Raw genomic sequence first — 13409 nt, 5'->3', positions numbered from 1 at the left:
GGTACCATTCTGCTCGCAAGTGTATGACCCGGGCCTGCTCTTGACATCGCTCCTCCTTTCTGCTTCTGTACCACGCTGACCGCACGTTACCGATCTGTCTTATTCCTGACTTTGCTTCAGCTTCTCACGTCAGTACTGCCTGGCCTGCTATCAGCCACCAGCTACCTCCGGCATCCAGTTGTCAGCACCATCATCTCCAGTATGTCAAGCACTCATATCAGGCACAAGCACTCGTGCCCTTCTATGTCTGTTCAACTGCTGTCTCATCTCCAGTGGGGCTCAGACGAGAGTGGCAAGGGGAGGCCTTCTTCGTCACTTCAGGCTCACACCAAGGTACGTGATACTTAACAAGCAGTCATTGAGCTGGACGCTGATCTCTCTGAAAGTGGCCGGAGCCAGCTGTAAGATCACGGCTGGCTTTGCCCAGCTGTGAGAAGCAGGCTGTCAGCCGGCCAATGGCCGGCCGCTCGGCCAGCTTCGGCTTTCAGCACGGCTCAGCCGAGCCGAGGCATATGCGATCGGCTCGACTGAGCCGCTCGGCTGTGATCGGGAGCTGTACGGGCTATTGTGAATAACCCGTACAGCACCCCCTCGGTTCTCCTGAACCGAAGGGGTCCTGGGGCCGAAGCTAGCCGAAGGATCGGCCGAAGCTACGGCCAGATCCTTCGGCAGCTTTGTGAATAGACCCCAATGTCTCCCTGGCCTCTGTTGCTGCAGATACTGTGGAGGAATTCATCATCACAGTTGACAGCAAAAGCACTGAAGCTGTTTTAGTTGTTCTCTCATCAGCTCAGCTCACCCTGCTCCATCCTCCCAAAGCTTCTGCTCCGTATTTATATCAGGAGGTTATAAAGCTGGAAGGTTTCTAAGTGACTGTTGGAGGTAGAAAGTAGGAGAAGCTGGGATGCTTAGTCATTGATAGGGGTGGGGAGCACGGTGAGCTTAGCTGCCGAGAGAAGTGCTAAGCTAGAAGGACCTTAGTGAGTGAACAATTTGAAGATGTTTAAGAATGAATTGCTCCACCTTGCCTGCAGCTGCACAGATCAGTAAAGCTGTTACGTTACAACTTGTTATTATATAAATACATGAATGTCCTCAGACTGTATTTGTATAACTAGTCCTATATATGTTATTTATATTCCAGGAAACAAAGCTGTTTTCTCAAAGACAGGACAAGGAGTCACTTGGGAGTCAATCTTTACACTCCACAAGTGGCGATTAAAGGAGAACTATGAGGTGAGTGCTTTTCACTAACCTCATAGTTCTAGCCGACCTGTGACAATGAGACTGTCACAGGTCGGCTCAGTAGATCGGGAGGTGAGCAAACACATACCGACGTTTGCTCACCTCTCGATCCTGTCACAGCTCTCTGCCGTGACAGGGGAGGGGCTGGATTCCCTCCTCCCCGCTCCGATCCTCCAGCGCTGACTGGCGGAACGGACGGGGGAGGGGGCGGGTACAGCTGGCTCTGCCTCTAGATAGGCAGAGCCAGCTGTCAGTCACGCAGCTGGGCGGATCCCGGCATAATTGTCGGGATCCGCTTCAGCTGCGGCGTCTCAGTATACCGCGAGCAGCAGCTCGCGGTATACTGAGCCTAGGGTGACGGGAGGACGCTAGTTTGTGTCCTCCCGTTACCCTAAGGAGAACTATGGGGAAAAGCCTTAACCCCATAGTTCTCCTTTAAAAGTAGGCCCTTTCAGTGTGTTGAGCCAATTGAGAGGTTGGGTAAAGGCCAGTGAGGAGCAGTGTGACATTGTGAGTGAACATGATCCACAACATTCAAGCCACCAGCAGGTTGTGGCTGCCTACTGAAGATTTATATGAATGCTCTTTTACATCCCCCTTGGTGTATACCAAGATACACTCCAAGATAGCGGCGCAAATGTGCAGGCCGATAAGGCCACCGCTCCTTCTGCAGTCTCATTGCGCGGTTTCGGATTCGGATAGGGTTGCCACCTTTTCTTCAAGCAAAACCCGAACATTCAAGCAACGCGCGGACATTTTTTGGGGAGAATGAGTGGTGGCTTATTCATATGTAAATAGCTCCGCCCATTCATATGTAAATATCACAGTTGAGACTATTTTCAGTGGGGGCCAGTCAGTGGCGACCCGAGGGTGGATGTCACCTGGGGGCAGGGACCGGGTGAAACCCCGCCGTGGCGTCATCGCGCATGCGCAGTGGTCTTTTTGACGCCTCCCGGCGGCCATCTTGGTGATGTACGCCGGCAGAGAGAGAAGGGGACGTTCACCCGGTGGGATAAGGTATGCTGCCGGGTCCACTCCCCTCTCCTGACACTGTCGGGCTCTCAGTGGAGTGCGGGCTCTGTCAGTCATATTGGTGTCACCCCTCCAATGGTGGCACCCCCCTTGTGACGCCACTGGGTACAGTAGCCCCTATCTTAATTTTGGTTGCCCCTGTCTGCCTGATATCTTGTGTCCGGGTTTCTGCTGCCATGAAACCCGGACACAGCATTCCAAACCCGAACTGTCTGGGTGAATCCTGGACAGGTGGCAACCATAGATTCGGAGGCTCCAAATCCGAAACAGCATAAAAATGTGTTTCCTTTGATGAAACAAATGAAAATGTTTTTCATTTTTATTTGTTTTGTCAGAATTTTTTTGCCCTGCTCATGTCTAGAATGGAGCTTCCATACTCCATCAAAGCCATTAAAAGCTCATTGCACCTAATCAAAAACCACCTTAATGTCACCCTTCCTATTGGCTCCAATGTCGTTTGCCAAAATGATCCTGATTTAGCTGAAATTTCATCAAAACAAAAACTTCCAGCTTGTCCCACCCTTAGTTGTTAGGCCTCATTCACGCGGCTAACGGCCGGCCCGTACAGCTCCGTGCTGCGTGTGCGGCCATATCGGGCAGCTCGCGGGAAGGACAGGTGCTGCGTGTGATTATATGCAGCAGCCTGTCTTTCTCAATGGAAGTACGCGACCATACACCCCCCTACGGTCACCCGACCTGCCGGTGCGGGTGTTCGTAATCATACACTGACAGGATGGATAGATGCAGGTGTCCGTACTCGTACGCTGGCGGGATGGATCCTGTCTGCGTCCGAGCAGGGACACCCCCACCCGTGTGGACGTGCAGGTCAGGTGAGCGTACAGCCGCGTACTCCCATAGAGAAGGACAGGGGCTGCGTATAATCACACGCAGCATGGAGCTGTACGGGCCACCCATTTCTCGTGTGAATGAGGCCTTACTTGTAATTTATTTTAGTATTTTTCCAGAAAGTTCATTAATTTTTGATTGTCTTTTCTCATTTGCAATCTTTTCTCGGTGTCTGAAACCGGCATACAAGCTGTTTCCTTTGCTGTGGAAAAAAAAAAAAAGAGGGCCCCATGCAGCCTGCCGCAGGCAAATCTGTTTCATTTTCTTATTATATTAGAGACTGATAAGCAGCTCCCCGGCAGAGGCAGGAATAGCCCCCTGAGATAATTAGGGCTCTGTGGCCTTGCACAGAACTGTCAGTCTAAGCTGTGAACGTGCTTACAGAAGGGGAGAACCCAGCACTGACCTCAATGGTGTACTCCTTCTCCTTCATTGCTAGATCAGCAGCTGGCCAAGCAATTCACTTGACGCCAAAGCAGGGGTACCTGGATCACAAGACTGGCTGGACAAAATTGCAATTCTTTGGCAGGCATATACTGTGAGGGAGGCAGTCTGACTGGAATTTGTCTTTAAGGCCTGGTGCAGACCTACGTGATCTGGGATCGCGCGTCCCGGGATCACGCGGTCCTGCACAATGCAATGATTTCAATGGGGTGACATCCGTGCGGCAATCGCAGAAAAAAGATACATGTACCTTTTTTTGCGATACACAATGCGTGGCTGTTTTAGGAAAAACCGGAGGAACTGTGCAATTCGCCCGGCACGACTGGGGTGCCATTAGAAAATAATGGCACCCACACCTAGGCGACTCCTGAACGCGCGGCAATCTGTGCAGAATTCTACACGATTGCCGGTGAGGTGTCGCCTAGGTGTGAACCAGCCCTGAAGTGACACTGCTAAAAGATATTGACATCTAGGCTGGTATATAACATAAGCCCAACTTAAAGTGCAACTGAAGCCAAAGGTTTTTAAGGCTGTCTATGTCCCCATTGGGGAGATTCACCCTTTCTATTTGTCCTGGTGACCATTGTCACTGAAAATTATAGAAAATCCTACATTTTTGGGTTGTCATCAGAACCGGATTATATAGGAAATTGTCCAATTGAGACACTAGTTCTGGTGAGACCAGGGATTTCCTCCCGTTTCCTGTTTTGACTTTTGGACAGGATGTAAAAAAAACTGACATGGGTTATAACCCTCCCTTACTCTATCCAATACTGGGGGAAAAAATGTTTGGGCTTCAGTTCTACTTTTACCATAGTAGCCCTTTCTGTAATAAAAATAAAATCATGAAAACTATTTACAGAGTTCCCGTGATTCTAAAGCCTCATTCACACTAGAAAAGGCCGGCATGTACAGCTCCGTGCTGCGTGCAGGGCCGTATCGGGCAGCTCCCGGGAAGGACAGGTGCTGCGTGTGATTAGTACACAGCCCCTGTCCTGCTCTGTGGGAGTATGCGGCCATACGCCGCCCAAGGCTCACCCCAAGTGCAGGTCCGTACGGGTGCGGGTGTCCCGGCTCGGATGCAGGCAGGATCCATGGACACCCGCACGGACGTGCAGGGCGGGTGAGCGTATGGCCGCGTACTTCCATAGAGAAGGACAGGGCCTGCGTACTAATCACACACATCACCTGTCCTTCCCGGGAGCTGCCCAATACGGCCCTGCACGCAGCACGGAGCTGTATGTGCCGGCCTTTTCTCGTGTGAATGAGGCCTAACAGTCAATCACATGTAAAAGCCCCCCAAATATAACAAAAACTTTTTAAAAAACCTTATCAGGTTGATTTGCCATCTGTTTCCTATTAGAGCATACTGTCTCAGCCAGGGTGCCATGGAACACTGGTGTGCCTCCTGGCCTCCTCAGGGGTGCCTTGAAATTTTGTGGTAGTGGGACTGTGATGGGGAGGGGGTATGAAGACTGATGTAAAGGCGGCTCCTGATGTAAAAGGGGAACAATTATGTAAAAGGATGTTAGGGGATGGGAGGGATATGAAAGTGGGGCTACTGATGTGAAAGTTGGGCTACTGGTGTGAAGGGGACTACTGATGTGAAGGGGGGCTATTGATGCAAAGGGTGACTCTGATGTGAAGGGGGCTTCTGATGTGAAAGTTGGACTACTGATGTGAAGGGGGGCTACTGATGTGAATGGGGGCTACTGATGCAAAGGGTGACTCTGATGTGAAGTGGGGCAAATCTTGATTTGAAGGGGGCACTTCGATGTGACGGGGAGACCCACATTTTTGTGTGTTTTTCCCATGGGGTCCCCCTTAAAATATATTACATTTTAGACTGGGATGCCTCAAGATTTTGCATACTTTTAAAGTGTGCAGTGTCTACAAAAATGGTTGGGAAAGGCGGTATTAGACAGATTACCCTTTACTTCCTGTCCTGCAAGAAGTGAGGAAAAATCCCAAATGAGGACAATCTCCTCATAGACAGTTGTCACCGGAACAAGTGTCCCCATTGGGAAGTTTCTATTTCTGTTCCGGCCACAACTCAAAATTTTGGATTTCCCCTCTCCAGGACAAATAGAGAAGAACTCCCTAACGGGGACACTACCAGCAATAAAAACCCGACAGGGGATATAATCCCTCTTCACTCTAAATAGAAAGTTTTGGCTTAAAATTATACTTTAGAAACCTCCGGGTGTGTTTTTTTTTGTTTGTTTTTGTTTAATTGTTGTTTGGGAGAATGTGCAGCTCTCATGACAGATTACTTTTCCAGCATTAGGTACAATTTAATTTTTTTCTTGTGAACAGATGGGGCTTAAAGTTGTATCTACGTATATATTCTCATCTTAAAGGAAAGAGACGTGAATGTAGAAAAAATAAAAAAATAAAAAAAATCCTAATGCTAAAAAATGTTTACAGCACCAGCGATATTTATCACAAATCTCCTAAGTATAAAGATACCTCATACTTCTTTCTTATAACATATGACACCCCGTTCACCCCGTTCACACATTCACACAACTTTTTTCCGCATCTTCCGTCTGTCCCCATTGATTTCGCTGGGTGCCACACGTGTGACAAATGCAGGAAAGTAGCTCATGTTGCAGATTCTACTACACGGATCCATCATTTTTTTCCCGCGTGCTTGTGAACATTGTAATGCACGGGAAAAATGTGAGTTATCCTGGCCACATTTAGGGGTGCCATTAACCAGTAATGGCACCCCAAGTGCGTTGCATGTTTTTGACGCGCTCAACGAATGTGCATCAAAACACAAATTTTTTCCCATGTTTGGCTCACGGAACGCCTAGGTGTGATCGGGCATTTAGAGTCGTTAGCTTCAAAGGTAATAATTGCCTTTTAGGTTAAAGCCTGTCTCCAGGTTAAAAAAAACAACCAACAACACTTCCCTTGTAATGGAGGTACCCCCGCACTGCAAGGGTTAACTGTAGGGTTGCCACTTTTTCTTCAAGAGAAACCCAAACACTTTAGCGCCGCACGAGAAAAGGCAACCAGGAGAAAGGGCAGGAAGAGGTAGCCGGGGGAGGGAGTAAGGTGACCATCTATAGAGGACTACAAACCTCAGCAATACATTATACAGCAATACAAAATTATATGAAGCTACATACTCTGTTTTTTCTGGGATGGCATCCTGATGTCTTCAGTGTCTCAGGTGACCTGTGCGGGCTCTCACCAGGGCTGTGTGGGCTATCAGGTGGGTTGTGTGGCCTCTCAGGTGGGCTGTGTTGGCTCTAAGGTGGATGTGTGAGCTCTCAGGTGGGATGTGCGGGCTCTCAGGTGGGCTGTGTGGGCTCTCAGGTGGGCTGTGTGGGCTCTCAGGTGGGCTGTGTGGCTCACAGTTGGGCTGTATGGGCTCTCAGGAGTATGTGCGGGCTCTCAGGTGGGCTGTGTGGCTCACAGTTGGGCTGTATGGGCTCTCAGGAGTATGTGCGGGCTCTCAGGTGGGCTGTGTGGCTCACAGTTGGGCTGTATGGGCTCTCAGGAGTATGTGCGGGCTCTCAGGTGGGCTGTGTGGCTCACAGGTGGGCTGTGTGGCTCACAGTTGGGCTGTGTTGGCTCTCAAGAGTATGTGCGGGCTCTCAGGTGGGCTGTGTGGTCTGTGTGTGGAAGAGATGTGCGGGCTGGCCTGCGCCTATTTACAAGTGCCTGCAGCTCACAGGAAGATGCTGCTTCAAGCACTAGCTAGGGGCCTCGGCAGCTGCATCTATTAAAAAAAAAATGTAAAGTGTCAAAATCTGCACTTAGTGACTTGTGTCCAGGTATCAGCTGGATGGAAACACGGACACAAGACTCAAAGACCAGACTGTCCGGGTGAATCCGGGACAGGTGGCAACCCTAGTCGACTGCTTGTTAATGTCTAGGCCACCTGTGTAAAGGTCTTTTACCTACCTGATCCCCGCTACCGCAGGCTCCAAGACCAGCCCCCACAGCCTCTTCCCCCCTCTACTCTGGTGGTCGTGGCCTGCTGACGTCATAACATCTAATGCAGGGTCCATATCCTGATATGTATATGTTCAATATATAATGAGGGATATATGATATATGATGAGGGATATTCCAAAAGCCGGACGGAAGGGAGAATTGTGCACACGACTGCCAGGGGAGTGAGAATCAGGCAAGTAAAAGTCCTTTACACAATACCCCTAGACATAAAAAAGCAGTTACCCTTGCGTTGCATGCATTAAGAAGTGCGTCGCTGCACCTCATGACGTAGGTGGACGTGTCAAGATGCACTTCAACATTATAATGAGTGTTAACATTCAATAAAAAATTGCATTGCATCACTCATTGTAAACATGCAACAAGGCGCGCCAAAGGCCCCGTTAACTCCTCTGCGTTTTAGCAAGTGTCAAAATGCAAAAGAACATGTTAACCAATGAGCCCGTTCACATCTATGTGCTGTGATTTGAAGAATGAGGCATGTCGGTTTTTTTGTACTGTTAGCAGGGAGGTTCATAGTCTCAATGCAAAGCGTTGGATGCAGTGGTGTAAAGCACGCCGCCACTGGACTCTAGAGAAGTGGAGATGTGTTCTCTGGAGTGACCAATCACGCTTTCTGTCTGGCAATCCGAAGGACGTGTCTGGGTTTGACGGTTGCCAGGAGAACGGTATTTCCCTGACTGCATTGTGCCAAGTGTAAAGTTTGGTGGAGGGGGGATTATGGTGTGGGGTTGTTTTTCAGGGGTTGGGCTTGGCCCCTTAGTTCCAGTGAAGGGAACTCTTAAGGCATCAACATACCAAGACATGTTGGACAATTTCATGCCCCCAACTTTGTGGGAACAGTTTGGTGATGGCCCCTTCCTGTTCCAACATGACTGTGTACCAGTGCACAAAGCAAGGTCCATAAAGACATGGATGAGCGAGTTTGGGGTGGAGGAACTTGACTGGCCGCACAGAGTCCTGACCTCAACCCGATAGAACACCTTTGGAATGCATTAGAGTGGAAACTGCGAGCCCGGCCTTCTTGTCCAACATCAGTACCTGACCTCACAAATGGTCCAACATTCCCATAGACACACTCCTAAACCTTGTGGACGCCTTCCCAGAAGAGTTGAAGCTGTTATAGCCGCAAAGGGCGGAGCCAACCCAATATTGAACCCTACGGACTAAGACTGGGATGCCATTAAAGTACATGTGTGTGGAACGGCGTCCCAATACTTTTGGCGATTTAGTGTGTATATACAGAGATGTGAATTAGTGAGGGTGAATTGGTTTCTGGGGGTGGACAATGCTGCCATTTTTAAAGGTCTTCTATCCACAGAAAAACTGCCCGGGCCTGATTTACTACATTTTTTAATTTACTAATCTCATTTAAGCTTTAAACATTTTCATGAGATTTTAGAAGCCATGTTGAATATTTTTAAATCTCCTCCTTTCATTAATACCCCAAACCTATAGAGATATTTTTTTTATGCCAGTGATTAGTAGTGGGGGGTGGGGAAGTGAGGATTCTTAGGGGCAGCTCGGAATTCAGCTTTACCAATGAACCAACTTCCTGTTATAAGGTGACAACACTCTGCTCCTGTTTCTCAATTGCTCTCTTTCACTGTCACTCACTCTGCCAAGGGAGACTACAAGCTGTCTGGCATTGCACAGGCATGGTCTACTGTAGTCACCATCCCAAAACCCACCCTGGGAAATGGCTTGCGGCAGTTTATGTGAATGGAAAGTGGCTCATATTGGCTTCAGGTGATCAGCAGTGCATTATTTAAAGCGACATTAAAGTCAAAAGGTTTTTAAGCTATTTAAAATGCTGATGAAATCACTTACAATGGATGCTGCTTCTTGATGACTAAGATGGTTATTCACAAAGCTAGCCGATGGATCAGCTGTAGCTCCGGCGGATCATTCAGCTAGCTTCGGCCGCCTGAGCCCTTTGGTTCAGTAGAACCCGAAGGGCTGCCGTACGGGCTATTCACTATAGCCCGTAGCTCCCGAAGCTGACCGAGTGGCTCAGTCGAGCCTAAGGCATATGCTTCGGTTCGTCTGAACCAAAGTGAAACCCGAAGCCGGCAAAAAGCCTTGCAACTGAGAGCTGGGCGGAGCCAGCCGTGATCTCACCACCATTACCAGGTAACATGGGGACACTGAACTGTCATTACAATGACAACTCGGCAGAGCCGGCTCCGCCCAGTTGTTATTCATTAGCTGTCACTGCTTGATCCGCTCAATTTTTCCAATTTTTTTCATTGTTTTACTATTCTGCTCAGTACCACGGAGTTACCGAGCAGTGTGCCCGAGCCGAATGCTGCTTCGGCTATTCACTCACTGCCATTCGGCCCCTATGAGAATAGGCCGAACGGCAGAGAGTAGCCAGATGTTGGATCAGCTGAGTCGAACTCCTTTGGTGTACGGCTGAAATCAGCTGTACAAGCCTCAGGTGTTCTGCTCACTTCACTTCAGGTTTGTTATTCACGCGGCTGCCTTCGGCCTTCGGCAGCTTTGTGAATAACCCTCTAAAAGTTTTAGCTTTGTGTGAAATCAGCTGGTCCTGATATCCTGTGGTAGGGTGGCTCCTTTACCTTGCAGGGTCTCCACAAACACACAGGTAGAGCATGCCAATCCCCATCATACCTTCTTCCTTTTTCAAGCTGGTAGATGGAAAGCTTCTGAAGACTGCTCTCCCTGGTGATCTTGTACTGGACAGGAAGTTCAGGGAAGTGGAGCTGAGAGAGTTGGAGCTGTCTGGAAACATGATGACTGAAGGTGCTTCAAAAATTGCAAAAATTGTAGATATACTTTGCTGGGCAATGCGTATTTGTTTCATCTGGATACATTATTGGAAAAGAAAAGATTGAGAGTGTAATATTAATGTAATTTAAAAAAAAAGGGCAATTGCCTATGATACTTGGGGTTTTAATAGAGGAAATGTCTTTCATTTGGGGTATTCAAAAAATCAAGCACTCAATATATCCCAAACAGTTCAAATCCCAATTTTTTACGCCACTTAGCTGCCAGGCAATTTGTTCGCCAAGCCCTGTGCTAACAAAATACAATGTTTAACTTTAGCTAAAAGCTGCAGAAAATTATTTCTAAATAAAAAAAAGTTGATAATTTTTGTCACAAACTTGCAGAAAACGGTTCCTGGATTGATGGTTGCCCATTAGTCAGCGTTTGAAATAAAATAAAAAAAATACCATCCCGGGTTCTGCAACCATCCAATTAAATGTACTAAGTGAAAGTGAAGCCAGAAGATTGATAGCTTTAAATAAAAGCAGTAAAATTATTGGTCATTATTTTTCAAGGTTACAGCAACAACTCGTGTACCTTCCTCTTCCTTTATGTCCTTTTTAAGTACATAACGCCTGTGAGAGATCCGCTAGGGTTCAGATTGGAACCATTACCATTCCCATTGTCCTTGTTACAAAGAAAAATTAGAATGGTGCTATAGGTGGCTTCAGAGCTGTGAGTTTCCAATCACAATATATGTATATTTTTTTGTTTATTTTTGTTCAGTGAAATGGCTCCCGTACATATATGTATAAAGCAGATATCATGAGCAGAGAGGTGATGACCTTTGCTTCCATTTGACCTGCCAGGACAAGCACGGTAGTTCATGTATCAAGTGACCTTATTTAACCCTCGGAAATTTCCAGTTTACACAATGCTGTGATAACACTAACAATGGTTTTGATAAAGCTTCTATTTATACAGAAGCTGCTCCCTCATTAAATAACCCCCTAAGCATTAGTGTTCTGGCCCTGATAGTCACTGTTTCTCACTCCTAAAAGTGTCAGGGAATCAATGTGTTTGGATCCTGTTTTGTTTCTGCCCCAGGCTGGGGGTAATTTAGGAAACAGATCTATGAAGGAGGAGCCAGCAATGTCCTGTTACAGTGACAAATTCAGACAATAATTAAACTGGCCACGGAGGCACAGAAACAGAAAAACAAATGTATCATTTAATATCCTGCACAATTTTAAATAAACACATGGCAGAGATCAACATTTACATTGTGAAAAGTGAATGGAAAGAAAGAAAGAAAGAAAGAAAGAAAGAAAGAAAGAAAGAAAGAAAGAAAGAACGAGAGAGAGAAGGAGAAAGAGAAAGAGTGAGAATGTCTTTTCCCAGGTTTATGTGGGTTTGCACATGCAATGCAATATATGTAACAATATGTAGCAATTAAACTGTTCATTTTATAATGCTTTTTGTTTTTATAGAAATTGTACTACCCAAAACATGCACAGACTGTTTAAAAATATGTAACCACTGATGGCAATATTTTTTTATTTTAAACTTAAATGTATAAGAAAAAATCTGATTTCAAAAGTTAAAGAAACAATTATGGGGTTTACAACACCAACAATAATAAATAGAAATAAAATAATAATAATGATAATAATACATTATATTATTATTATTATTAGTAGTAGTAGTAGTAGTAGTAGTATAATTTTTGCTGTTGTTATTATTATTACTATTATTATTATATTTTCCCCAAAACATTTAATAATACTTTATGTAAACTATCTTTACAAATTAACAATTTAAACACAAACGGTCAATGAAAACCAAAATATATTTGCTGCAAGAAGCGATCTCAGTTGGTGTAATTTATCTGTATAAATCGAAGCAATAATAATACAAATTCTGGAAAAGAGGCGATAATATTTCGCCCGGTAAACACACAGGCAGCAGAGGAAGTCTATCGGGAATTCATAGAACATACATATGTAGACTATAGAAAAGTTTGAATATTCTGGTTCACTGAACCTGTTGGACAATCTTCGAGCCTTCTACAGATAATGATTGGGCGGTTATGTTGGTCACGGACAAATAAAATGACCGCAACAAAACAAAACAAAAAATAAATACTGAAATAAAATCAGGAGTTGTCACCCAGAAAAGTCCTTGTGTCCATCTTACCATCGCCCTATAGTAATTGCTGTATAATGACCCCGGCGGATGTCTGTCCATTCGCCAACTTTTTGCGCCCCTCCCGCGTTTCTTCCTTGCGATTTTCCTGTCGCAGGATCCCCGGGCGATTTGAAGGATATCTCCTCTTCTCCGGATCCCCCCCGCTCATATAGAAGCTGATCCAAGAGAGAGGGTCGCTCCCGACCGATGCGCCACAAGGTCCCTCGCCCGTGTCCCTGAGTCATCGGCTGCCTCGGACAGGCAGTAGCCTCGCCAGTTAATAATTAGCCGGCCCGGCCTTTCAGATCGATGGAGATTTTTGCTGATTTTTCACAAATGCAGCTGACTAATTTATCAGTGACTAATTACATCAAGTCCCCGGTGCTGGGCTCAATTATTTATTTATTTTCATTTTCTTTCTAGAGATCAGAAGTTCTGTACATTGTAACAATTCCCGACCTATTTTATAGTTTGCCGCAATGAGACCCTCCACCACCACCCATCCACCCACCTAGGGCTGCAATGGAGCTTAGGTCGTTTTGGTTCTCCAGATTTGTCATCATTGGAGAGTCATTGTCAGCTGTGGGAAGTATTCTTCCAAAACTGTCCTTTGTTTTTTTTTCTACTGTGATATCCAAGAGGAGTGTATATAGAACGAATTAGACAACAAGAGATACTTCTATCAGTGGTGGGGGGTGAAACGCCTCGTGTATTCCTCCCCGCTCACCCTCCAGCCAACTTTCATATGCAGATTGCTAATGAAGCACTTTTATTTTCACTGACACTAAAACAATGAGGAGCCTCCGATTGTTGGGGGCCACAGGGAGGAATGGAGCACATACTGCCAATGCAGCACTATATATATATACATATATATATATATGCAACCATCAATAGTACAGCACTTCAATTTATAACTTACATATCTCTCTCTCTCTCTCTCTCTCTCTCTCTCT

The 13409-nt window shown here is 46.3% G+C and overlaps 1 protein-coding gene across 1 annotated transcript in view; it reads left to right on the top strand.

The window, feature by feature from the left end:
- Positions 1-201: 201 nt before the first annotated feature.
- ONECUT2 (one cut homeobox 2) overlaps positions 202-13409 on the top strand; it is an 85112-nt gene continuing 71904 nt past the window's right edge. Inside the window, exon 1 of the mRNA XM_018576229.1 lies at positions 202-333. Coding sequence (XP_018431731.1) covers positions 202-333 — 132 coding nt within the window. The remainder of the gene's footprint in view (positions 334-13409) is intronic.

Source organism: Nanorana parkeri, unplaced genomic scaffold (assembly GCF_000935625.1).
Source record: "Nanorana parkeri isolate BGI_ZX_2015 unplaced genomic scaffold, ASM93562v1 scaffold61, whole genome shotgun sequence".
Taxonomy (NCBI): domain Eukaryota; kingdom Metazoa; phylum Chordata; class Amphibia; order Anura; family Dicroglossidae; genus Nanorana; species Nanorana parkeri.
The sequence above is the reverse complement of the archived record's forward strand: the minus strand, read 5'-3'. Positions and strand labels throughout refer to the sequence as shown.